The sequence below is a fragment of the Anabrus simplex genome, chromosome 3 (genome assembly GCF_040414725.1).
Source record: "Anabrus simplex isolate iqAnaSimp1 chromosome 3, ASM4041472v1, whole genome shotgun sequence".
NCBI classification, from domain to species: domain Eukaryota; kingdom Metazoa; phylum Arthropoda; class Insecta; order Orthoptera; family Tettigoniidae; genus Anabrus; species Anabrus simplex.
Genome location: NC_090267.1, coordinates 370,452,020 through 370,479,939, shown reverse-complemented (window position 1 = coordinate 370,479,939; position 27,920 = coordinate 370,452,020). Strand labels below are relative to the sequence as shown.

At 35.2% G+C, this 27,920-nt stretch overlaps 1 protein-coding gene across 1 annotated transcript in view; it reads right to left on the bottom strand.

Annotated features, from left to right (window-relative positions):
• The window catches only part of LOC136866387 (sodium-dependent noradrenaline transporter-like), a 184,295-nt gene that overhangs the window by 14,050 nt on the left and 142,325 nt on the right, over positions 1 to 27,920 (bottom strand). Inside the window, exons 9-10 of the mRNA XM_067143290.2 lie at positions 27,465 to 27,605; positions 5,067 to 5,166 (exon numbers count right to left, since the gene is read on the bottom strand). Coding sequence (XP_066999391.1) covers positions 5,067 to 5,166; positions 27,465 to 27,605 — 241 coding nt within the window. The remainder of the gene's footprint in view (positions 1 to 5,066; positions 5,167 to 27,464; positions 27,606 to 27,920) is intronic.

Genomic DNA, 27,920 nt, shown 5'->3' with positions numbered 1-27,920 from the left:
CAGAGCTATATTCAAAATAAGATTCCATTGGGCTAGTGTCTGTTAATCACAGTGGGTAGAAGGGAGAGTAGCAGGTTGAACAGCAGACATGTCGGTGGACGGAGGTTTGCATTACTAAGGGGACGAAATGAAATTTAGAGAAGCTGGGTTGCGTAGCTCAGGTGGTAGAGTGCTGATCTTCAGCATCTAACTTGGCAGGTTCGATCCTGGTTCAATTCGGTGGTATCTGAAGGTGCTCAAATGTATCAGCCTCGTGTAGGTAGATTTACTGGCATGTAAAAGAACTCCTGTGGAACCAAATTCCGACACCATAACAATGTAGTTAAACCAATAACGTTATTGTTATGTCCGTCTCCACAGCAAAATGGTTAACACTATTAGCTGCCGTCCTTGGAGGCCTGGGTTCAATTCCCGGTATTGCTAGATATTTAAGAATGGCAGGAGGGCTGGTGTATGGTTAAAATGATGCATGCATCTCACCTTCATTGGGGGCCATAAGGACACAAGTTTATTATTATGAATAATAATAATAATAATAATAATAATAATAATAATAATAATAATAATAATAATAATAATAATAATAATAATAATCTTCTTTCTCTACTGCTTTTCCCACATCTGTCTTCAATTTCTTCTTTCATCATCAGGTTCCATTTGATTCCATCTTGGACTGAGAATTCCATCTCTCACCATATGCAGCATATTTTAAGAAGTAGTTTACATCCAGTCTACATACATTCTACCTGAACCATTAAACTGAATAACATTTGGATTTTAAGCAAGTGATATAATACCCTCTGTGCCAGTGATGTACAAAATTAAACTTTCAATCATTGATAGAAATGTGCAATTAAGTCATAGAACTCACTAGAAACAGTTTGGACATTGTAGTCAGAATGCTACAAAATTTCTATGCCTTTATCTTTGCGCATTACTTAGTGTCTATGTAATTTCCTAATACCATTGTAAAATTAATGTAATGTACAATTGATCCACAATTTGTTATGGATTCACCGACAATATTGTACTTTAAATGTAGACATTCTCATTGACTGTTTTTTCTAATCGATTGGCATCACGATCTATTTTAACCTCATTTCATGTATTCAACCACATTTTATTATGAATGTTATTGCAATGTACATATAGATTTCTCTATCAGTTTTTATTACTTCACAAGAGGATATTGTTCCAGGACATTCCATAAACGAAGTGTAATTATTTTAGGCTGATGATGACCCAAATGAGGTCGAAACTAGTACCTAGCAATGCATTATGATATAAACATAGGCATTGCAAGTAATGTATATTGTTGAATAGGTAGAATGAAATATTTAATACCTAATCATACTTGTCACATCTGTTAGGTCACGGGTGCGAACTGTGGTGCACATGTGGATTTAGTCATGTTTTACGATTGGATGCCCTTCCTGATGCCAACCCTATCTGGAGGGATGTAATCACTATTGTGTGTTTTGTAGTGTTTGGTAGTGTGGTTTATTGTCTAAATAACAAGAGGAGAGTTTTGGGACATACACAAACACCTAGTCCCCGAGCCACAAGAATTAATCAGAAGAGATTAAAATCCCCGACCTGGTCGGGAATTGAACTCGGGACCATCTGAACCAAAGGGCAGTATGCTGACCATTCAGCCAATGAGTCAGATAATAATAATATTAATAGTTTTACAGAAGAAGTTAAGAGTACTACAAGAGTACATGTCCCTGGCAATGCCGTTACTGTAGCATTTGAGGCTAAAACCTTTTCCTCATCTGATTCAATCACATCCTCTATTACAACTGAATTATTATCACTTGGAATATCATCCATATTAGTGAGGATATACTCAGGGTCAATGCAAGCATCCACGATCTGTCTCCCAAAACATAAATAAATATATCAAAATATAATATAAATATGCACATGTTGAGGAACAGAAGAAGATGAAGATGAAGAAGAAGAAGAAGAAGAAGAAGAAATGCAATATAATTGTACAGTAGGACAACTGTCACCAAAAATCTAAGTCAAGTGCACTGTGAGTTTCAAACTAAGACTAGGCTTATCTAATAAATCTGTGGCTTGGTTCTAAAAAGGCCAATGTCATGTTTTATCGAAATTGAGATATTAACTGATACAAACGCGTTTTATCCTGGCTTGCAACATGTTAAAAGGGCCAATGTCTCTGTTAAGTACTAAACGAGCAGTTAACGTTTAATTAAATAAGCCCTTGCCAATAATGTTAGATTACCAATAAAGATTAGAGACCCGGCAAGTTTAAAGAATACGATAGAAAAGATTAGTGTTTAATAAGGTGACTTCCACAAATAAAGTATAAATTTATTTAAAGTTAATTGTTGAAAAAAATAATTGGAAAATTATAAGCAAAACTTCAAATGCTCATAGCTCAAAAACAGGTTTTTTGACATTGGCCCTTTTAGAACCAAGCCACAGAAATATTAAGAATGTTCTTACTGGTTTCAGACTGAATATGGAACAAAACCTACATAAGTGAACATAGGTATATGAAAAAAATAAGAATACTTACTATTCAGTGGTAAACAAGGTGCTAATTTTCAGCAAAACAAGTAGCATTGCATCAGGCAGTCATTACATAAACACAAGCACATGGCCAACCAAGTTGACCAACTGTGAAACAAATTAAATAAAAAAAGATACACAAGATGGATGCTATGTGGTGCTTCCTAACTTGTGGTGTCTGAGGCAACCACCCCACTTGCCTCACCCTTGCAACGGCCCTGGCAGAGAGAGCAGTGGCCGCAAATTTGTTTGCAGGGACAGTAGACCCTGCAGAGTACTAATGCTTCTCCATGGAAAACGTTGAACACCTGTTTGATACTAACTTGTGTCAAGGGTACTTTCAGCAGGACAGTGCTACTTGTTTTTAACATTCTTTTTTTTTTTACAATCTGCTTAACGTCGTACCAACACAGATAGGTCTTATGGCGACTATGGGATAGGAAAGGCTTAGGAGTGGGAAGGAAGCGGCCGTGGCCTTAAGATACAGCCCCAGCATTTGCCTGGTGTGAAAATGGGAAACCACAAAAAACCATCTTCAGGGCTGCTGGCAGTGGGGTTCGAACCCACTATCTCCCGATGCAAGTTTACAGCTGTGCACCCCTAACCACACGGCCAACTTGACCAGTAGTGCCACTTGTCACATAGCACATGAATCCATAGTGATGATCTGAAGTTTCTTTGGTGATTGCATTTTATCCAGGAACTTGTGGCCACCGAGATCCCCAGATCTCTACTGGACTCTTTCCTGTAGTATTACACTCAGCAACAAAAAAAAGTGAAATACTACGTATTTCAGACAAAATTTAATGATGGTCCATTGGAAACCTTATATAAATTAAATGTTATGACATTACAACAATATGGCAATGTATCATAAGTTAATTATTCCATTTGAGAAGTTTCAGCACAATAATTGGACGAAGTCAGAATTGAGTGTATGCTTGTAGTCCTGACCTAAACCTGATAAAGCATATCTGGGATATGCTTGGGAGATGTGCTAAGAGTCATTCCCCTGACACAATGCCTCAATTTTGAGTTATGCTCCAGGCAGAATGGGAGTTCATACCACAAGGAAACATTCAAGATTGCATCCTGAGCATGCCTGATCGAATCACATCTAAAACTGCGGCTAGAGGTGGTAATACCCATTAATGAGGCAATGGAAATGTATTAAAAATATGTGGACAAATGGACTGCATATGAAATGGAGCAGAGCTCCAGGTTTTGACATTTCCAAATTCGTGTTGGTGGACTGTTGTGATTGTTACGATCAATAATGTTTTTTAGTTATTGAGCTGAAACTTTTCAAATGGGCTGTTTAATTTAAAATACACTGCTATATTATTGTAATGTCATAATATTGGATTTTTAGCAGGTTTCAAATGGACCAACATTAAATTTTGTCTTAAATACATAGTGTTTTGCTTTTTTTGCTGGTGAGTGTATTTGAAGACAAGACTCTACGCTACATGTCCTCAAACTCTACACGAGTTGAAAGACGACATCATATGTGAAATCAAGGGTATAGACAACACAATGTTCCAGCAAATAGTTTGGAATATGAAATGATGTGTTTATTTGTGCCTTGAGGTGGAGAAGCATTTTCAGCACTTAATGTGAAGATAGACTAATCTCCCAGAGATACCCTCAATTTATGATGCAACACATTGCTGCTTGTACAATTCTTGTTAATTACAACAATTTGCTTTAATTTTTAATTTCGTATGGCTATTTCTAGCCGAGTGGAGCCCTTGTAAGGAGACCCTCCAATGAGGGTGGGCGGTATCTACCATGTGTAGGTAATTGCGTGTTATTGTGGTGGAGGATAGTGTTATGTGTGGTGTATGAGTTGCAGGGATGTTGGGGACAGCACAAACACCCAGCCCCCGGGCTACTGGAATTAACCAACGAAGGTTAAAATCCCTGACTCTGCCGGGAATTGAACCCGGGACCCTCTGAACTGAAGGCCAGTACGCTGACCAATCAGCCAATGAGTCGGACCTAAAATTGCAAACTCGTGTCCTCGTCCCGAGGTGGTGCAGCTCTTTTCATGCACACCCCCATTGGAGGTGAGCTGCATGTACCATTTCAACCAGATACCAGCCCTCCTGCCATTCTTAAATTTCTGGCAGTACCGGGAATCGAACCCGGGCCCCCGAGGACAGCAGCTAATAACACTAATCGTTATGCTGCAGAGGCGGACACAATTTGCTTTATATTGCACCGACACATATAGGCTTTATGGCAATGATGGCAGAGGAAAGGACTAGGATAGGGAACAAAGCGATTGTAGCTTTGATTAAGGTACAGCCTCGGAATTTGCCTAGTGTGAAAATGGGAAACCATGGAAGACCATCTTCAGGGCTGCTGACAATGTGGTTTGAACTCACAGCTCTGTAACCCAAACTGTACAGCTATACTACATGAACAACCCTGTGTCAACAATTGTTCACGAAGCACCAACAGTGAACTATAGAATTCACATCAAAATTTGTCACAAGAAATCATATAGCATTGTTACTTACCATAAAACCACGAGACCGCTATCGCTTCAAATAGCGCAGAACAAAGGAGGGAGATTCCCGCTGAATATGTGTCGAATAAATGGAACATGTAGATACCTCCCTGAAATAATAACACTCAAGATAGGAAATTAAATCAATAAAGCCTAAATAATATGTAGACTGATCTATGAGTAACAACCTTAGCATCAACAAATACTCTACACAGGAACATTTCTTATCCATTATATATTAGTTATAATACTTTGTCAAATTCAGCACCTTTACAACTACTACATTTTCAATGTGTGTGTGTCAGAATAATTGATCTTGTGATCTTGGCATCATATGTTAGATTAAGTTTCGTAAGAGAATAGACAAGAGTAAAATAAAAGTTAAGAGCCTATCTATGTGAAGACAGAAGTGTATGAAAATGTGTAGTTCAATCTGGTCTTTTTGTATTTTCATGTTGGAATATCTCTTCTTTCCATTGTTCCCTAATCATTTTATTTTGGTTAGGAAAAAATCCCTGCATCTCCAAATTCAATCATGTTAAGCTTAACTGTGAGAAAAGATGTACTAGTGATATAGTGACAACGTTGTTTTTATGTTTACAACTAAGGTTGGAAGAAGAATCTCACCATCCAATACTTAATGTTTTTATAGCTAGTTCATGAAAATACATACATAATCTAGCTTAAAGTCTAACTACTTAGTTCAAAGGTTAGTACCATGTTTCGTTCCTAAAATATGGAACATCTTCAGTTGAAAATGTAAATGCAGACATTGACACATACAATTAAAACACTGATGGTAAGAATGAGGTTGGAAATATTTTTATGTTATGCTAAAACACATAAAATATGTCGATGTTCATGTTCATAAGAAAATCTACGTCCATGAGTAAGACATGTTTGTTCGAAGTGTTCTTCTTTCTTCAAAATGTAAGCTGGAACTATTACTGTTGTTACTTTATATAAAGTTTACATAACTTGAAACTGACATTAGTGGACTTTAGATTTTATTTTTTATGAGGACCAGGGAAGCTCCTTGAGGAACCAAAGTTGAAGTTAGGTCTTGTGTAAACTTGTTGGTAAGGCAGTGTGAAAGAGTCTGTAAATGGAAAGGAAATAAATTAAAAGAAGAGAAAACCTTGCAAATGCGCGATGGGTATCGAAAAAAACCTTCAAACCGATAACCTCTCTGCTGGTCCTGCTGTGCTTACTTTCCTTGTGCCGTCAGCTGACTGAGTGTGTGTATTGTGCGGTTGACCTGTGAGAGGGGTTTCTCTATAAAAACATTAAGTATTGGAAGGTGGGTTTTTCTTTAAACCTTAGTTGAATTAATGCCAATATGGAATCAAAACAATGATATTTATAAATATTGTTTTATGTTTACTGTTGACACACTTCCACTTGTTAAGGTAACTGCTTTCCAGTTAGGAAGCATTGGTCAGTTCATATACCTGTAAGGAAGTTAGGGATTTATGCTTGTCAGAAATAGCTGATTTCATTTTTCTACCTGACAGATGACAATGAAATTGTAACACAAGAAATAGCACCGATGAACCAAGAACATTTTGTACAGGAATGAGAAAACATTATTTTCCCCATTTTTTAACTGTATGAATATGTCTGGTAAGTAGGGCATACTGGTGCAGTGGGATATCCCTTACTTTTCCAACTGAGTGGCCTAGGATGAAATATTGGTGACACAGCCTCCTGAGATTTTCATGTGAACCATTTTCATGTGTATGGAGAAAAGCATTTGACAGTAAATTTATTGCCATGCTGGAGAAGAAGAGTAAATTAAATAGTTGCAAAGTATTATGTGGCAGGCCTATAATAGTGTTGAACTACACTAGAAAACATTATTTTCTGATTTTCAGACCTTGTGATTATATTTTTCCAGCCCCACGGTGTAGGGGTAGCATGCCTGTCTTTAACCCGGAGGCCCCGGGTTTGATTTCTGGCCATGTCAGGGATTTTTACCTGTATCTGGGGACTAATTTGAGAACCACTCAGCCAATGTGATTACAATTGAGGAGCTATCTGACAGTGAGATGGTGGCCCCAGTCTAGAAAACCAAGAATAACGACTGAGAGGATTCGTTGTGCTGACTACACAACATCTCGTAATCTGCAGATCTTCGGGTTGAGCAGTGGTCACTTGGTAGGCATGGCTCTTCGGGGCTGTTGTGCCATGGGGTTTGGTTTGGTTTGTGGTCTATATTTTAGCTCAAAGTTATCTATCTCCGTTGCATAATATATAACGCTATCAGCTATTCCTCAGAGGCCCAGGTTCAATTACTGGTGTGCTGGTATGTGGTTAAAAATAAAGGTGCATACATCTCACCTCCACTGAGGGTGTCCTGCAAAGAGCTCCACCACCTCGAGATGAGGATACAGTTTTTACCTTTAGCCTGCAGCTATTTAATTTTTTTTTTTTCAGCATAGTGACAAATTTACAGTTTGTAAATACCGTACATGTAAATAATACAGTACTTATGTGTATTTCTAATGTGATTTAATATGCTTTGAGTAATATATGCACTTGATTGAAATGAAAGGTGTCTCCTTATTTTAGTAACATATTGTTTCAACTTTTTAAAACTTTTAATAGAGTTTCATTAGTTGATTTTACATTGTTTACATGCTCACTGTTAGCATGTCAGTACTGAAAAAACATAGCTTCCTTCTTAACAGATCATAAAATATTATACAGAGTATATAGAGTATATTAAGGAAGTACGAAGAGAGCACTGCTAGAAGATGTGGAGATTGTCCTTTCTCATCTCCTTTTCTATTGCTCCCTCTTCTGATGCTGACCCATCATTATGTTTACCCTATTATGTGTTCCATTTTATGTTTCCCACTCTCTCTCTCTCTAGATGAGTTGACAAAGACAGGCCCGTGCATCAAGAAGGAATAATATTAAGAGGAGATATAAAATGAATCACTACAAATACCACTGTTCACTTATTATGTATGGTATATAAAAACTAAACAGCAAAACTTCAGGAATGGATTTCTCATATGAGGGAAGGAAAAAGGTATGACAACATGGGTTCTGGAAATGCACAACTGCAGAGTTATCCGACCTTTACTTGGCCATTACACTCTCCTGAATTTAACTCCCCATGATCTTTTACTTTCGGGACATATAAAGTCTGTCATATATTGGCTGCTGTCGATGACGAAACAAATCTCTGTGTGCATTTTGTATGCACTACACATGGCATTCTTAACTGTGTTCAACACTCAATGTGCTGTTTTTTGGGGTAATATCTGAAGCCATCTCTTTTTAGTTTTGACTCAGTTAATGTACAACTGTTAGGTTCTTCAGTCTGCCAGAACTAACTTTGAGTACTCATAAGTCATGAATTTCATTATGGTCCATATTGATGATTGATCACTATCAAAGGGTAGAGAAAGGTCCGTCTATTCAATACCATTAGATTAATATTACATCTTATATAATAATTGGTACTAGTTTCGACCTTACTACATGAGGTCATCTTCAGCCATGATTAAATTGGAAATATGTACATACATATAACCACCAATAAAAATTACAAATTGCTATGTCCCAAGTAAAATCTAAATCTAAAACAGTGATAAAATGCCAAACTACACATTTAAATCTGAAACTAAAATAACATACAAACTATTGTGACTGGATTTGAACTATGCCAACCTCTCTATATAAAAGAACATGTCCTGACTGACTGATTGATTCATCATCGTCAAGCTAAAACTACTAGACATAAAGAAATGAAATTTTGAGGATACATTTATATTACAGTGTAGGTGTTCAATAAGGGAGGATTTTTGGATATTATGTCGCTAAGGGGTAAAAGGAGGTGGGGGGGGGAGCTTAATTTTTAAAATGAGTGTATCTATACCTCAAAAACTTTAGTCATTGGTCATTGGAATCTCCTTGTTTTTGGAAAATCCTGTTAAGGGGGTGAAAAAAGGTGAACAATAGGTTAAATACCTTTTATGAGGGTACATATTTCTCAAAAACTGAAGATGTTACAATCATGAAATTTGGTATTTAGAATCTCCTTTAAAAATAAAGACACACATTTTTTTTGTTTTTGGAAAATCTACTTAAGAGGGGATAAACAGGAGTGACAAATGGGGTGAATTTTTAAAATGAGCATATCTACAGTATATGTCAAAAACTTAACATATTACAGACGTGAAAATTGTTATTTTAATCTTTTAAAAGTACAGCAACATGACTGAAAAACGGGGTTGAATTCTTTTTATTAGGATACTTATATCTCAAAAACTGCAGATCTTACAGACATGAAAATTTGTATTTGGAATCTTCTTTAAAAATAAAGAAATACATGTTTTGTTTTTTGTTTTTGGAAAATCAACTTAAGGGAGTGGGGTGGGTGAAAAGAAGTGAAGAAATGTTGAAATCTTTTTATTAGGATACTTATGTATCAAACACTGAAGATGTTGCAAATGTGAAAATTGATATTTGGAATTTCCTGTAAAAGTAAAGGAACACGTATAGTTTGTTTCCTGAAAATTCCTTTAAGGGGAAGTGTTAAAGGGGGTGAATGTTTAAAATGAGTATATCTACAGTATATCTCAAAAATAACATAATACAAACAAGGAAAATTGGTATTTTTAATCTTTTGAAAATAAAGTAATACGATTTTTTGTTTTGGAAAAACACTTATGGGGTGGGGTTGTAAAAAGGACTGAAAAAGGGGTTGAATTCTTTTTATGTTGATACTTATATCTCAAAAACTGAAGATGTTACAGACATGAAAATTTGCATTTGGAATCTCCTTTAAAAATAAAGAAACATATGTTTTTGCTTTTGGAAAATTCAATTAAGTGGGGGGAAAAACGAATTGAAAAATGAGCTGAATTCTTCGTTTGAGGATAATTTTATCTTGGAAATGAAGGATGTTATGGATGAGAAAATAGGTATTTGGAATCTCCTTTAAAAATAGACGCACGTAATTGGTGGCGGGGGAGGGGTGGGGGTGGAATCAACTTAAGGGGGTGTAAAAGGGGTTGAATTCTTTTTATGATGATACAAATAAGAAGTGGACTTTAAACAATACAACCCTTAGGGGTTTTGACTGAGGGGTGAGGAATGATGACAAAAATATACATTTATATGAAACAGTTTGAATTATGAAGTTAACATTTCAACTGATATCCTAGGTGTTAAATAATAGAAAGTTTGAAACAGATTTAACCGCTCAGAGAGTTAAATGGGTGTTTAGATCCGAAAACAAACATATTCCTTCCTCTGAAACAGTTTAATGTACGAAGACAAAATTCAAAATAGTGGTATAGGCCTAAAGAAGACCTTCAAGAACAAATAAACTCCTAGACAGAAGCTGCTAAAGAATACAGACTCATCTTCACCCTAGAGAAAAGTGAGGTTATGGTCATGAAAAGACATGGACAACCAGAGGGACACATTGAAATGGAGGGTAAACAGCTACTGTGGAACCATCAATTCAAATATCTTGGAAGTGTTATCTCTGAAACTGGTTCTATAGGCAAGGAAATTTCCCACAGAATTCAGACCGGTAGCAACTTTAACAAAATAGTTAAAGACAGTATGGAACAAGAAAATACCAACAAAATGTAAGAGAGTCATATATGAAACCTATTACGTTCCAATCCTGACCTATAGTTGGGAAACATGGATCATGAGAAATAAAGATGTTAGTAGAATCCAGGCAGCAGAAATCAGATTTGTCCGTAGCATGATCAGTAAAACATGGAGGGACAGAGTCCGTAATGAGGAAATCTGCAAGCAGGCTCAAGTTGTAAGACAGCAGGACAGAATAACAGCGCAGCGACTGAGATAGTATGGACATATGCGACCCATGGGAGATAACAGATTACCGAAACAAATGTATGATCTAAAACTTGAAGACAAAAGACCAAGAGGGTGACCAAGACTCAGGTCTAAGGACATGGTGAAGATTAACATTGAACAGCGAGGACATACTTTGGAAAGCATTGAAGAAGGAGAGAAGTTCAGAGACCTCAACTGGTGGAGAAGCCTCATTCACCAACCCATCGCTTAAGATAGAACGACGTGGGATATGTGGATGTGTGGTATAGGCCTATATTTTAAATCCTAGGTGTGAAATATTTGTCAACATTTCACCCCTAAAGTGTTAAATGAGGTTAGCTCCGTAAACAAAATTATTCATCCCTCCAAAACCGTTTGACGTACAAAGTTGTAATTTTACGAGAAAGGTCTTCTTTTATGTCCTAGGTGTAAAATATCATATACACAGTATTTCTCCCCTAAGGGGTTTAGATGGTGGTTGACTCTTAAAAACACAATATCCATTCTTCCAAAACTGTTTCAGGCACAAACTTAATTTTTTTAATGAAGGGTGGTTTTCTATGTCCTAGGTGTTAATAAATACTTAACATTCACCCCTTAAAAAAGTATTCATCCCTCCATTACTGTTTGATGTACAAAATAAAAATTTCACAGGTTGGTCGATTTTACATCCTATATGTTAAATAAAATTCTTCTGTATGGGGTTCAAATGAGTGTTAGATCAGAAAATAAATAATCATTCCCCCAAAACCGTTTGATGTACAAACTGAGGGCATATTTTACAGGCTCAGCTGAAAGTGGACTCTCTAAAATGTAAAACTTGGAATAATAACTTTCAGTTTAAAACTGTAGCGAATCATGTGTATCTTGCACGTAACTCATATAGTTCCCCAGGAAATTTGTTGTTAATGCATGCATTCCAAAGCACCCACCGGCTGAGTCCTGTTCGGGTGGATATTTGACCAGTTCTTGGCAGGTACTGCCAATTCAGACTGAACACCAGAGTGTGCGGAGTTCACTGCTTAAAAATGACACGTCGGCTAAGGGTACTAACAGATGTCAGTGACATCACCAACTATTAACTATGGGTACATTCTGATAGTCTATATATAAAATAACATGCCCTGGCTGACTGACTGACTGACTGACTCATCATCGCTGAGCCAAAACTACTGCACATAAAGAAATGAAATTTTGGGGATACATTTATATTAGAATTTAGGTGCTCACTAAGGGAGGATTTTTATATATTCTGTCACTTAGGGGGTGAAAAGGGGCATGAATTATTTAATGAGTATATCTATATCTCAGAAACTTAAAAGTTTACAGACATAATATTTGGCGTTTAAAATCTCCTTTAAAAATAAAGAAACACAAATTTTTTGTTTTTCAAAAATACCATTAAGGGGGGTGAGAAAAGGTGAAAAGTGGTTGAATACCTTTTATAAGGATACTTATATTTTTATATCTCATAAACTGAAGATGTTATAGACATGAAAATTGGTATTTGGAATCTCCTTTAAAAATAAACATGTCTTTATTTGTTTTTGAAAAATCCAATTAATGGGGGATGAACAGGAGTGACAAAGGGGGTGAATTTTTTAAAAAAAACCTGTATCTACAGCATATCTCAGAAACATAACATGTTACAGACATGACAATTTGTAATTGGAATCTCATGTAAAAGTAAAGAAACATATATAATTTGTTTTCAGAAAATCCACAAAAAGAGAACTGAAAAAGAGGGGACAAATTTTTAAAATCTTATCTTACAGTATATCTCAAAACTTATCATGTTAGAGATGTGAAAATTGGTATTTTTAATCTTTTTAAAAATAAAGAAACATGTATTTTTTTGTTTTTGGAAAAACCACTTAAGGGTTGGGTGGGGGTTGGGTGTGAAAAAGGGAGTTGAATTCTTTTTATGATGATACATATATCTCAAAAACTGAAGATGTTACAGTCGTGATAATTGGTATTTGGAGCTCCTTTATAGATAAAGAAACACATATTTTTTGTTTTTGGAAAATTCACTTAAGGGAGGAGGGTGAAAGGAAGTGAAAAAATTGAATTCTTTTTGGGGATACTAATATCTCAAAACCTGAACATTACAGACGTGAGAATTATTATTTTGAATCTTCTTTCAAAGTAAAGAAGTATTTTTTTTTTTTTTTTTTTTTTTTATTACAAAAATTGAAAAATTAGTTGAATTATTTGTATGAGAGTATTTATAGTAGAGCCTCGCTCAACCGACCTTCACTTATTCAATGTTCCGTGTTATCTGACACTGGTAGCCTTAATTTGAACTTGTGGTGGATACTAAATTCTGCGACCCGCTGTGGAGGTGCAACCATGGGACAAGCACTGGCCTGACTGCTGGTGGTAGGACCAGTTTTTCCTCAAGGACAGGTTCAGTGAGTCTTCAATCATTGTTCAGTGTAGTATTGGTTGGGTGCGGAAGTTATAGTTTTCATATCCTCTGTGAGTATGGCGAGTAAACGGAAGAAAGTGATTGTTTCTATGGAAGACAAGTTGAGTGCATTAAAGAGACTGGACAAAGGGCTTCAGATTATGGTGTTGGACATGTTACAGTGGGAGACTGGAAAAATAACAGGGAAGAAATTGAAAAGTGGTGCTCTACCAGAGCAACAAGTGATGCACTGAAAATTAGAAAAACAATGAAAAAATGTGGGTACAAAAAAGTAAGTAAAGCACTATTTCTTTGGTTCACTCAAAAGCGGGAAAAGGGTCTTCCAATATCTGGCCCCATTCTGCAAGGAAAGGCATGTATTTCCAAAACGAGTTTAATGAAGGGGACCGTAATTTTACTGCCAGTGCTGGGTGGCTTGATCGGTGGAAAAAATGGTACAGCATTAGGCAGCTCAATATCTGTGGAGAAAAACTGTCAGCTAAATCCGATGAGGTTGTGGAATTTAAAAAGGAATTTCAAGAAATAATTCATGCTGAAGGATTAACCAGTGATCAGATTTTTAATTGTGATGAGACTGAGGTGAATTTCAAGATGCTGTCATCAAAAACTCCTGCAGTGCAAGCCAAGACATCTGAACCTGGCTACAAGTGTAGTAAGGAAAAAGTTACTGTTCTTGCATATAGGAATGTTACTGGGAACTTAAAAGAAAATTTGCTTATGATTGGTAGAGCAAAGAAGCCTAGGACATTTAAAAACATTTCTGTTAATGCTCTTCCAGTCCATGACACAAAGCAGAAGGCTGCCTGGATGTCTGCTGACATATTTAAAGACTGGTTCCTTACACAGTTTGTTTGAGATGTAGAAAAATTTGTAGCTTCAAACAATCTCCCCAGAAAAGCTCTTCTTCTACTAGACAATGCTACATCACACCCAAATGGAGTGCAACTTAAAAGTCATGTTCCTCCCTTCTAATGTGATGTCATTATGCCAGCCAATGGACCAAGGTGTGTTGGAAACATTGAAGAGGAAATATTGGCAGAAACTCCTTTCATCCCTGATAGAGGAAATGGATAATGGCAACGACATGATAGAAAAGTTAAAACAAATCAACATGAAAGACATGGCATACTGGATAGCGCAGTCTGGGAAGAAGTTGAAACAATGACATTAGCAAAGTCTTGGAACTTACTGTTGAGTGAGGTTGAACATCGAGAGGAGGTGGTACAAGAAGACATGGAAAACATTCTTCCCTTACTGAATTGCATTCGTGGCTGTGAAGATGCTGCAACTCAAGATGTGAGTAAGTGATGTGCACAAGATCAGCTAATTGAACTAAATGACCTTGATATTATTGATTTTGTGAATGTTAACGAAAATGAGGATGATGAAGAAGAAGAATAAGGCATTGCAGAACAAAAGGAGAAAATGATTGAGCAACAGCCGGAAGCAAGTGCAACCGAGGTGATGATTTTTCGTCGATGGCTGGTTCTCGCAGCAAGAAAACATGAATCAGCAGGCAAGCAGACGTTGTTGACAAGTTTCTTTCCGTAAGACATTTGGAATGTTTTCATTCAATACTGCATGTACTGTTACAATTGAATTGATAATTAAATAAATAGAGTACTGTAAAACATGTCATTGTTTTAGTAATACAGTATAGCCTTCCTGTTCGTTTTAGCTCATTTTCAAAGTTATTCTGTATTATCCGACATTTTCGGTTATCCGAAATACTCCAGGTTCCCTCTTAGGTTGAATAATTGAGACTCAACTGTATACCTAAAAAACTTAAAATGTTACAGATGCAAAATATGGTATTTGGAATCTCCTTTAAAAATAAAGAAACACATATTTTTGTTTTTGGAAAATCGACTTAAGGGGTGGGGCTAGGGGTGAAAATAAGTAAAGAAGGAGTTGAATTCTGTTTATGAGGATACTTATATCCCAGAAACTGAAGATGTTACAGATGTGAAAGTTGGTATTTTGAATCTCCTTTGAAAATAAAGAAACATGTACTTTTTGTTTTCAGAAAGTCCGTTTAAGGAGTGAGCGGGGTGGGAAGAAGCGAGGAAGAAGTTGAATTCTTTTTGTGAGGATACTTAAATCTGAAAACTGAAGATGTTACAGACGTGAAACTGGTATTTGGAATCTCCTCTGAAAGTAAAGAAACACATATTTTTTGTTTTTGGAAAATCAACGTAAGGGGCTGAAAATAATTGAAAAAGCGGGTGAATGTTTAAAATGAGTACCAGTATATCTACAGTATATATCATAAACTTAACATGTTACAGACAAGAAACTTGGTATTTGGAAAGTCCTTTAAAAATACAGGAACATGTATTTTTTTTCAGAAAAGGCACTTAACGGGAGTGAAAAAAGAGTTGAATTATTTTTTATGAGGATACTTCCTCAAAAACTGAAGACGTTACAGGCGTGAAAACTGGTATTTGGAATCTCCTTTACAAATAAAGAAACATGTACTTTTTGTTTTATTGTGTTCACCTTGAGAGAAGACTGCTTCTCACATGTACAGTTCTATGTAGCATGGTCATTTTAGTCCCAAAAGGCAATACCACAAACGTGGTTTACAAAGAGTTTCTGGGGTAAATGAAACTCAGTTTCTTGGTGAGTTTTTCAGATAACATCTTAGTACAGTACCTAGGAATGATTACTTTCATAAAATTACAAAATCCATGTGAGCGAAGCCGTGGGTAACTGCTTATGCCCTTATAATAACCAAGTATTCTTGTGTCTTGAATTGCTCTTGGAGCTGATATTCATTGTCTGTATAGTGGACCCATTTGTTCAACAAATTATGCTTTGTTGAATAGAATATACAAGTAATAGTTTATATTTAGCTTTGAAGGGGACATTTACAACTTGAATAAGTGGCCTTTCCATCAGATGTAATGATCTATTGTTTTAATTTGGTGTGAAGTGAATGTCAAAAAGAAATATATTGACATAATAATTCCTATATACGCAAAGAAAAAACTGTCAAGTTCACCAATCTGCTCATCCCCACCTACCAGCCCCCTACTCACCCCTCCTAACACATCCCTCCTCCAGCCCCTGCCAACATAAGCTATGCCTCTGCTCCCTCTTGGCAATCAGTCTGGTCTTGGTGTCCGTGCCGAATGCACATAAATGACGGGGAACATGAGGGTGAGTCTCATATAGCTATATGTTAATCTTGATCTTTTAGCTTCCCTTATTTTCTCAAAATTCACTTCCAATATTTTTCTTTTTCTGGCATTCACTTTATACTGAATTAGAACAATAGATCATTACATCTGATGGAAAGGCCACTTATTCAAGTTGTATACGTCCCCTTCAAAGCTATATATAAACTACTAGCTGTACTACCCGGCTTAGCCCGGTTGGTTTAGGATGTTTACTTTTAAGATTAGTATCACCAGTTAGTTATGTTAAAGTGAATTTTTATAGAATTCCTTTCTGGGATATGGATTTTTACCATCTATTATATAGTTTTAGAGTTATTTAGATGTGTTTGATTTCAAGTTTTAAATGATTTCATTTTTGAGTAAAATTTTATCCTTGTGGAAGCTCGAATTGATTGGGAAGTATTTGATCCTTTCAAAAAGATAATAAGTGATAACTTCATGTATTTATCAGTCACGGTATAGATATGATCTACACGATTTCAACTGTCAGTGAGACTCTCACCAATCAGCTTTGAGACCCCAAACGCAGTGGATTCAACACTAATCTCGGTCATTTTATACTATTCACTACAAAACCCTGTTCAGTGTACCGTCCCGCTGGAGGCTGAACATCGACTTAAACGATATTCAGGGAGTCACAACAATTAATTCGACATTAATATCTAATATTTTCTATAATTTTTAAATAATGGAAAATGTCATGCCCTCACATTCCCCACCCCCAGGGGGATTGGTGTTTTATCTCCATAGTATTTTTTTTCCAGATGGTAAGTCATATGTACCAAGTTTTGTTGAGAACTGTTTTGGAATATACCCACATACACCCATTTTTGATGGTTATTTTTACATTCATTTTCATCCCTTCTCAACCTCCATACCAATTGCGGTGAAGTATGACTTATCCATCCAGAGTATCACAGTTCAACTCAGTGAACTCGTAAACATTAATATCAGTCATTTTCATTTATTTTTATATTTCACCACCTTCACGAGGAGTGCTACTGGTGTTTTACCCAATAGTATTGTTTTCAGATAGTAAGTCATATGTGTACCAATTTTGTATGAGGGCTATGTTGGAAGAAACATACACAGAACAACGCCCCGAGTATCAGTATTCGTCTCACTACTCCACACTATTTTGGATTATTTTTACATCTCAGCCCTTCTCACCCCGCCTCTAGCGTGCTAGGTCTACCATACCTCCTCGCAGTTTGTCTCACGATAGTAAGTCATAAGTGTACCAAGTTTGGCTGAAATCTCTCCCGTAGTCCAGAAAACTATGGATTCAACACTAATATAGGTCGTTTTTAGTTATAATTTTATTTTGCCCCCTTCCCTAGGGCTTCTAGGAGTGTCTTGCCCCTGCAGTATTTTTTACAGATAGTATGAATTTATTAAATAAATTTAGTATTGTACCAAATTTAGTTGACACCTATGCTGGAACATGCATACAAACACTCAAAATCTCGGTCATTTGCACATTTTCTTTTCTTCACCCCTTCTCACAACCCTGCTTACTGGGGCTCAACTTGGACTTCAACAAATTCCGGAGTGTCACTATTCATCTCAGCCACCGTGAAGATGATGAATTCTTCTTCTTCATTATTATTATTATTATTATTATTATTATTATTATTATTATTTCTCACTCCCCCTCGCTCCCGCCCTGAAGGGGACTGAAATTGGACTTTAAAATCCGGAGTGTCACAATTTATCTCAGCGACCCCGAAAACTATGAATTCAACACTATTTTCGATTATTTTTGTAACTTGTCCCCCAAGGCCCCCCTTTAAGGGTGCTTGTGGTGTCTTTCCCCCATGAGGTTTATTTCCTGATACTAAGTCATAAGTGTACCAAGTTCGATTGAATACATTGCATAGACTCGCCTTTGCTCGTTGTTAGGAGGTGGGGTGATGTCATTCCAATGTTGATATTCTATATTTTTAACAGTTTCTTAAATATTTTACACATCTAATACACAGCTACATTCTTCAAAATGGGCAGACCTATCGATGTTGGTACTATGACATGAAAGTACATCTCGATCACGGCATGTTGGATTGCTATTTCAAAATAATAGGCATAAGAATGCACCTCCTATCAAGAAAGGTACTTTGTAAGTCAATGCGGCGTGTTTTCATCCTCCTATATACAGCAAATATTATCATCACGACGCACAGGTCGCCTACGGGTGCCAAATCACAAGACCTGCATGTGGCGAGCCGAACATGTCCTCAGGCACTCCCAGCACTAAAAACCATACACCATTTCATTTAGCAGACTATCATGGTATAGCGTAAGCTGCTGTCGCCTAGCGACAATCTGTCCATCAAGTCGATCCAATCTTGGTGCGGCTTTGCAATTTAATAAAATTACATAAAATTACTCATAATAAAAAAAACTACCTTACCGATTTCATTCAAACCACTTCATAATCCCTTTCAGATGTAATAAGAACAAATTGTGAAAATTTCAGCGAAATCAGTCCCGTAGTTTTTGAATCTTAACATCAAATATACCAACATCCAATTTTATATATATAGATCACTCATATATTCTATTCAATGAAGCATAATTTGTAAATCAAATGGGTCCACTATATAGACAATGAATATCAGCTCCAAGATCAATTCAAGATGCAAAAATACTTGGTTATTATAAGGACATTGGCATAGTCCAACACCAGTCACAACAGTTTTAAGGTGTTATTTTAGTTTCAGTTTTAAATGTGTAATCTGACATTTCATCACTGTCTTAGATTTAGATTTTACTTACCAATTTGTAATTTTTTTGGTGGTTATATGTATGCATCTATTTCCAAGTTGATCATGGCTGAAGATGACCTAGTGTAGCAAGGTCGAAACTAGTACCAATTATGTAAGATATAATATTAATCTAATGGTACAGTATTGAATAGGTGGAACTTTCTATACCCTTTGATAGTAACTTTGAGTAAATAAATTTATAAACTACCTGAAAAAGAAAACATGTGGTAACAGTATTATTCTTGAAAAAAATTAAAGTAGACCTGACATGTTTCGTTCTATAAAGAACTTCAACAAATTTGATCAAATCACTACTTGCCGAATGAAGCTGACTAATTTGTATGACTGAATGACTGTAAGTTTGAAAAGTGTAACATATTATTTTGTAGATTATTATTTAGATTGTGTGTTAGAAAAGTGTAATGTATTATTGTATAGATTATTATTTACTATATATTATTCTTGTACTCTTAAGCTCTGCTTCCAGTGATGTGTCACTACAGTGGTTAAGAGTAAGAGAGGGCCAAGAGCCCTAACTTCGCCACCTACAAAGGCATAATAAATAAATAAAATGAATCACACTCAAATATTTAGAAAAGTATAAACATTTCTGTTTAATTCTGTTTAGAAAATTATAAACATTTATGTTTATTTCTGTTTAAATACTTATAAACTTGAAAATCTGGAACTTATCTTAATGAAGTCCTTTTTTTTTCTCCACTCTAGCACAGACTAAAAATGTTTATACTTTCCTGAATATTTGAGTGTGATTTGATAGAATATGAGTATGTTCTTTTAAGAAAAACATGTCATTCTATTTTAACTAAGTTATTTCTTTTTCAAGTATAATACTGTTACCATAATTATGTTTTCAGGTAGTTTATACATTTATTACTAAAAATTAGTTCAAGTAAGAGGAGATCACTTTCAACATTTCATCTGATACATAAACAAAGTGTTCTAGCAGGTATCACAGATGTATTTAGTATAAGAGTGTTCGGAGTGGTGGACAGCACTAATGTTACTAAAGGTTGGATAACTCCGTACTTGTGCATTTCCAGACCCATGTGGTAGTATCCATTTCTTTTGCTCTCAATGTGAGGAATACATTCCTGAAGATTTGCTGTTGAGTTTTGGATATTTGAAAAGGGATCTTGGAAACAAAACTTTAATGGTTTAAATCCAGATCCTGGTGACTTGTATCCTGACAGTAATTTACTTTGGGCTTATCTTTGTTTACATCAGGAAATTGTGACACAGTACATTATTTCATTTTCAATCCTAGCTCCAATAAGTACAATAATCCACATTACTATAACACAATTTAATAAAATATATACTAGAGATAATGATCACATTATCGCTAGCAGCAAATTGAAATTAAATTAAACAAAAATATACCTGCCTTGTTTAACTATATGAATTTCTTGAGAGTTCACTGTATCTGCTATCTTTGGACAAATTAAAGAAAATAGTTTTTTTTAAACTTTTCTAATCAAATATTCTCTTATAAACTACTAATGAAGCACCAAGCACAAATAAATTGACACTACTGCTAAATATTTCTCATGACTTTCCAATCTTTATTTAGAATGGCCATTTTAAATTACTTCTAGTTTATATATCTCATTTTAATTACATAAATGTGACATGAAAAACAAACAGAGACTTATATTATTACATTCTTTTGTTACACTCGATTGTAAACAAAGATATGAAATGATTTACCATTATCCTGCAGTGCAATGCAACTATTAAATGTCCTGGTTTTGTTTTGTTGATCAGAACGTTTTACGTTGCAACACATCATAATGGAATTTACAAATTTTCGAGATAATCATTTGAATTCTTTCATGAGTAATGAAAGAAATTCAGGGCTTGAGATTTAGAATTTAAAGTTCATTTTGTACTTTTATCTACTTAATAAATTTCAAGCAAATTCTTTCATAAAATTACTAATACAACTTAAAACTTCTTCAAAATCTCAAATAAAAAAATGGTACAGATTATGAAGACTGGTGCATTTAACAGACATAACTTCTTTTTCTTCTTGTTTAGTTTTTGGACATTGTAGTAAAATACTGCATCAGACATAATTTATTTATTGTATGAAAGAGTATTGGATTTTAAATATCTAGGAGTGTAAATTAAATAACATGTTTTAGAACAAGAACAAATAAAATCAGGAATCATAAATAATGTAAATAGAAGTTACCCAGTACTTTAAGTTCAGTCAACTCATAAGTTCAGAATCACTACCTAGAAACATGTCTCTTAGAATTTACTACACAATTATTTTACCAATTCTTCTCTACAGGACTGTGAAGTGAGTGGTAAACATGAAATCCTTTCCAACTATAATTACTTAAGAAAACAAAGTCATGCGCAAGATCTTGGACCCAGTTAATGACAACACCAAGAGAAACTGCAGTAATCATCCTAATGGCAAAAACTTAAGTGATACAGAAAATGATTTAGAAAGTATAACTTATATCAGGAATACAATACACAATGTAGATAGGGAATCATTTCACAGAGATCAGATACACTATACTAAGAAAGCACCAAAGACATCAATAAAAAGGTTAGTTGAACACTTTAGAGGATACTATCAAAATGTAAATGGACTTCGAAGCAAACTAACTGAACTTAAAATTTCTTCATGTTTAGCTGACTATGACTTCATGGTATTAACAGAAACAAACTTAAATGACGAAATTAGTGATGTGGAACTCGGACTCGAAACGCATTCAATTTTCAGATGTGATAGGTCTTCTTTAACAAGTATGAAGGCATCCCATGGGGGTGGAGGTGGGGTAATGATCTGTATTAGCAAGAGGTTTAAACCTACTCCGATACCGTGCATTAACACAGTTGAACAGTTGTTTGTGTCCCTGACTTTTAACACCACAAAATTAATCATTGGTGCTGTATACATTCCACCCAAGTCTCCTGTCCAAAAATATTTCGAACATTGCAATGTTGTTGAAAAAATTATGTCAGATCTTGACAACCATTAATTGCTCATTGTTGGTGACTACAATCTACCACATCTTAATTGGATAGTAAATGAAGAAACATCTTCTGGCCTTATGTCAAGTAGGTAACCACACTATGCAGTCCAATTCAGTTATAGACACTTTTTCTTATCTCTGTTTAAATCAGTTTAATGCTATCCCAAATTTTCTGAATCATTTTCTTGATTTGGTTTTCAGTAACTCCAGTTCCACTGAGGTAAAATCTAGTATTGAAAGCATTGTCCCCCTCAATAGACACCACCCAGCATTAGAGATTTCTTTACCTATAAATGAGCTGTACAATTTCTTGCCTGCTGATAGTTTTTATTTTGACTTTTTAAATGGTGACTATAATGGACTAAATTATTATCTGTCACAGTTCAGCTGGAAGGTGATGTTTCAAAATGTATCAGCATTTCTCGAAATTAAGAAATGAATGCAAGTCTGAATCTAAATCTCCAACTGTGCACAAAGTATTACTTCCAATCCACAGAAATTCTGGCAATATCTAAGTTCTAAAAGGTCATGTAATAATATTCCTTCAACAATGCATCTTAATGAAGTTACAGCAGATACTGGAGAAAATATTGTCAATCTTTTTGCTAACCACTTTTCATCTGTTTATTCTTCTTATCAGAATAGTAGTAGTATGTCATATGATTATCCTTTCTCTGTCAATCTATCAGAAATTTACAACAAACTGATATCTCTGGAATTAAAGAAAACTGTAGGACCTGATGGTGTTTCAACTTACCTGCTCAAGTACTGCTCATTTATTTTATGTGCAGCACTCTTTTATCTGTTCAACTTATCATTAAACCAAAGCATTTTTCCAGTGAATGGAAGAAAGGATTTTTTTCAAAAATGGTGATAAAACTGACATAAAACAATATAGACCAGTTATATTTTCTTCTCATGTTTCCAAAATTTTTGATTCAGTAATTCTTGACAAAATCACACCTCTCTTTAGAAACATCATCATTGATGAGCAACATGGATTCTTTTCAGGACGGTCAACCTGTAGCAATCTTCTTTTATTCTATCAGTTCCTCTTGGATGCAATAGAGAACCACTCCCAAGTGGACTGCATTTATACAGAATTCTCAAAAGCTTTTGACACTGTCGACCATGATATCTTGCTGCAAAAACTAACAGGCTATGGAATTAATGGGCCTCTCCTCTCATGGTTTGAATCATATCTTAAAAATCGCTTGCAGATTGTTAAAATAAGGAATCATTTTTCTACGCCTATTATTGTTATCAGTGGAGTTCCTCATGGGTCTCACCTTGCGCCCTTACTGTTTACTCTCTACATAAACGACATTAAAAATATACTTAAGAATTCTGAATTGCTTTTGTTTGCCGACGATGCAAACATTTTTATGCAAATTAGTTGTCCACTTGATTGTTTAAAACTTCAAGATTCACATCATCTGGAAAAGTACTGTGTTCAAAATGGGTTGAAACTTAATCATGAGAAATGTAAAATAATATCGTTTTTTAAAAACAAGAAGAAAATATCATTTCAGTACAAATTTAGTAATAACAACATTCTAACTCCTGTTTCACAAGTTAATGACCTTGGTGTTTTATTCAATTATAACCTATCATTTAATGAACAAATTGAAAATATTTGTAAGAAAGCATTTCAAAGATTGGGTTGCATTACTAGATATTCTAGAGAATTTTCAAACTTAGCTACCTATCGATTGCTGTATGTGTCTATTGTACGCCCTATACTAGAATACTGTACACCTGTTTGGAACCCTTCTCATCAGACCTCTATCCATAGATTAGATTCGGTACAACATAAATTTCTTCGTTTATATTCATTTAGAGCAGGATTCTCATATGATAATGTTAATTATACATCCCTACAACAGTCCTTAAATCTGCAAAGCCTGTCACAACGCCGTGAATATTGGATACACTCTTCATTTTTAAATTGCTTCATTCCTTGGTGAATTGTCCACAACTCCTTGCAAAAATTAACGTACTTGTACCAGACAGACGCACAAGGTTCAAGAATACATTGTCTACAAATTGGCATAGAACTAACTATGCATTCAATGGGCCAATTGAACGAATGTCAAGATCTCTAAACAAAGTGGGTATTGATATATTTAACTGCTCATTGTCAAAATTTAGAAATCACTTACATAATCTCCAGAATTGACTATTACTTTCCTGTGATTACTTGTAATATAACCTGTGTATATATCTGTACATATTTTTCTACTTATACTCCATTGAACTTTCCTTTTAGTGTGTTTTGTTTTGTTTATTCTTCTCTACTGTTATGTAAAATGGTATTACCGTTAATAAAGTATTATTATTATTATTATTATTATTATTATTATTATTATTATTATTATTATTATTATTATTATTATTATTATTATTATTATTATTATTATTATTATTATTATTATTATTAATACCAGAATATTACCTACCGGTAGGCCTACCTAATAACCAGATGTAACTAGCATAATATTTAAAATGATTTGGCTATATTTTTCAGAATGATGGTTTTCAACATCAAGCCCTATATGGACACTTTCACATAGACCTAGCTATTGCTTGAGAACAATGTATTTTAAATGCTGCAGTTATCTTAATATCCAAATAGGCGAAACAAAGTGGCTTGAACTTGAAACTGGACCGAGGCAGAGAGGTACCTTGTTATTTTTACTGCTTAAAATCATAATGGATGACATCATTAGGGTGGCAAATATAACATGTGGACGAGCAAGGCCAAACACTATGGTATTTTCTGATGATATTGTGATTTAGAGGGAGGATAAGATTGAAGTCTAATAAAATAAATGGAAAGATTAAATAATTTGAAGTGAGGACCATTCTGAATAAAAAGTAAGACGATAGCAAGAGGAGAAATGAAAGGGAAAGGAGTAAAAAATCAAGTAGTTATGATGTAAATTCATGGAGAATTCAATACTGGATAAAGAAAGTAGTAGAAGTTTCTGTCACGGAGTATGGACAAATTTGTCCCAATGTAGGCTATAGAAATAGTGTACAAGACATCTTTTGATATTTGTGATGAGAAACAACATGCTTTGGAGAAGTAGTTAGCACCAAAGAAGGATGAAAATCAAATATTAAATTTCTAATAGGTGTATTACAAAAGTCAAAAAAGAGAGAGAGAGAAAGAAAAGTTAAGATATATGGAGAATCGTAATATGCTACTGACCCCAAGTAATTGGAAAAAAGGCCAGGAAGAAAAAAGAAAGTACCGTACGTCAATGGTGGAAAAGAAGAATGATAAATAGGAGAAAGTAACGAGAGATAACTTGATGAATTAAAAACTCAAATCAAACTCCTCCTCCTCCTCTTCCTCCTCCTTCTCCTCCTCCTCATCATCATTTTTCAACTCCAGTTTTCTGGGTGTGGTGTACAAGCTTTTGCCATCTCCTCCTGTCTTCATACATCTTAATCAGGACATCTTCCCACATCTGATTTTGCTGTCTTTGTCCAACATTTCCTTGGTCTTCCCCTTGGTCTTTTTCCTTGGACAGTAAGTTAAAATATCACTGAAGTTGACATTGCAAAGACACTCTTTCAATTAATGTAATGATTGAATGGTGCCTTTGGAAGGCTGTAATGTCATAAGGTTCGGGGAATAGTCTCCTAGATAAACTTGTAGAGCAAAGATGCTCTTACTATGGTGTAAAAGAAATTGAGAGATCCATTTCCTTGATTATTGAGTGAATGGAGCAGTAATGCTCAAGTATCATGTGTAAATTGGGAGCTTTAAGCCCAGATTGTTAATTGGCAATTTGTTGATTATTCTGATCTTTTCTACATTGTACCTAAACTAGCAAGCTAGTTAGGTACTTGAAATGTTGTTTTTGTTTAGCAAATTGTTTGTTAAAATTTAACATCTGAAAAGAAACCAAAAAATAGCAGAGAAAGAAATTTAGCTCTAATTTTAAAGTTTTAAATTGATCTTCTGATTGCCTTATATCGACCCATTCATGCCCATACCTTCTTTCACCTCTGTCCACCATGGAATCATGGTAACAGTGGTGATTATTGTTTTAAATGGAAGTAGATCTTAAAAACTAATCAAAGGAAGAAAAAAAGTAAAGAGTTCTGACCCTTCAAAGAAATAAGGTATCTGCAAAAGAACGGGAAGGGCTTAAAAATGAAGGACAACCTAGGTTTCACAAATCTAATACCATCAGCGTCAGAAAGGAACAAGAGTTGACGAAAGGAGATTGGATAGTAGAGGAAAATGAGGAATTTTGCAAAAGTAAGTGGAAGCAATTTTAGATTCAGTTAGGGGTCTCATGGTAACTAACCCATGCTCCCAAGCTGAAAGTTTTTAAGGTCCCCCTGTAAGTCACCTCTTACACGACATGCAGGGGATACCTCTATTTATAGGACACAATGTCAAATTTTAACATGGTGGACTCCGTGGTGGAAAAGGTGTTTTAAAGGTTGTGAGAAATGAAAATACAGGAGCACAAGTCTTCATGAGCATTTCACACTTCATCGCATTTGAAAAAAGTTGCCACCCCTAATGATAAAAAATTGTAGCCTGTTGTCATTTTTCTGTTATGATCAAGATCAAATTTTTACAGTCTGTTTTACGTAGCACCAACACAGCTAGGTCTTATGGTGACAATGGGATAGGAAAGGCCTAGGAGTGGGAAGGAAGCAGTCATGGCCTTAATTAAAGTATAGCCCCAGCATTTGCCTGGTGTGAAAATGGGAAACCACAGAAAACCATCTTCAGGACTGCTGACAATGGGGTTCGAACGCACTATCTCCTGGATGCAAGCTCACAGCTGTGCGCCCCTAACCGCATGGCCAATTTGCCTGGTCAAGATCAAATATCAATGGCGTCATGACACTTTTACCTCTTTTTGTTTCCATTTTGGCCTACCTTCTATTGATATTTATTGAACTTGCTCTATTTCATTGAATTGAAGCTGATAAAAATTGTGGCAGAGCAGTGTTTACCAACTTTTGAGAACTATTTGATTGCTTTTTGGTCTCATTATCCTTAAAAACAATTACCTACCAGAATAATGATTTTGAGTCTCATTTTGTTTTTCATATCACATCAGATAATGTCCCCTATGATGGAAAGCCTTGGTATAGAAAAAGCACAACATGACAACAACTACCTGCTAACACTGACAATAGTGTATTACTAACTGGAGTGACGTTGATAAGAGCAATGGAGAAGGAAACAGTTGCAGCTCCAAGTGTGAACAGCTCACGAGCAAACCGACGTCCATGGAAGAAAGTGTGGAACTCGTCCATCAGACCAGTGATAACGCATTCCATTCCTCCCATCTGAAACAGAAAGTTCTTAAAAATTTGGGATGTAATAAAAAAAGAATGAGCCCATGGTATGCTTTGTTCCTCTCATTTTATACTATATCAAATTTCATTTTAATTATTATCAAAATATAATTCATCTTCCAAGTAGATACAAACCCTATGGATATCCATAACAAATATTTTATCTATAGGTTCAATTGTTTCCAAGAAAACATGTGGTGGGTATATGCTGTACAAGTCATTCATGATTTAAGGAGAGGTATATTCAACAAAGCCACTTCTATAAATCTAAATTATATTGGAACATCAAATTTTAACAGAATATGT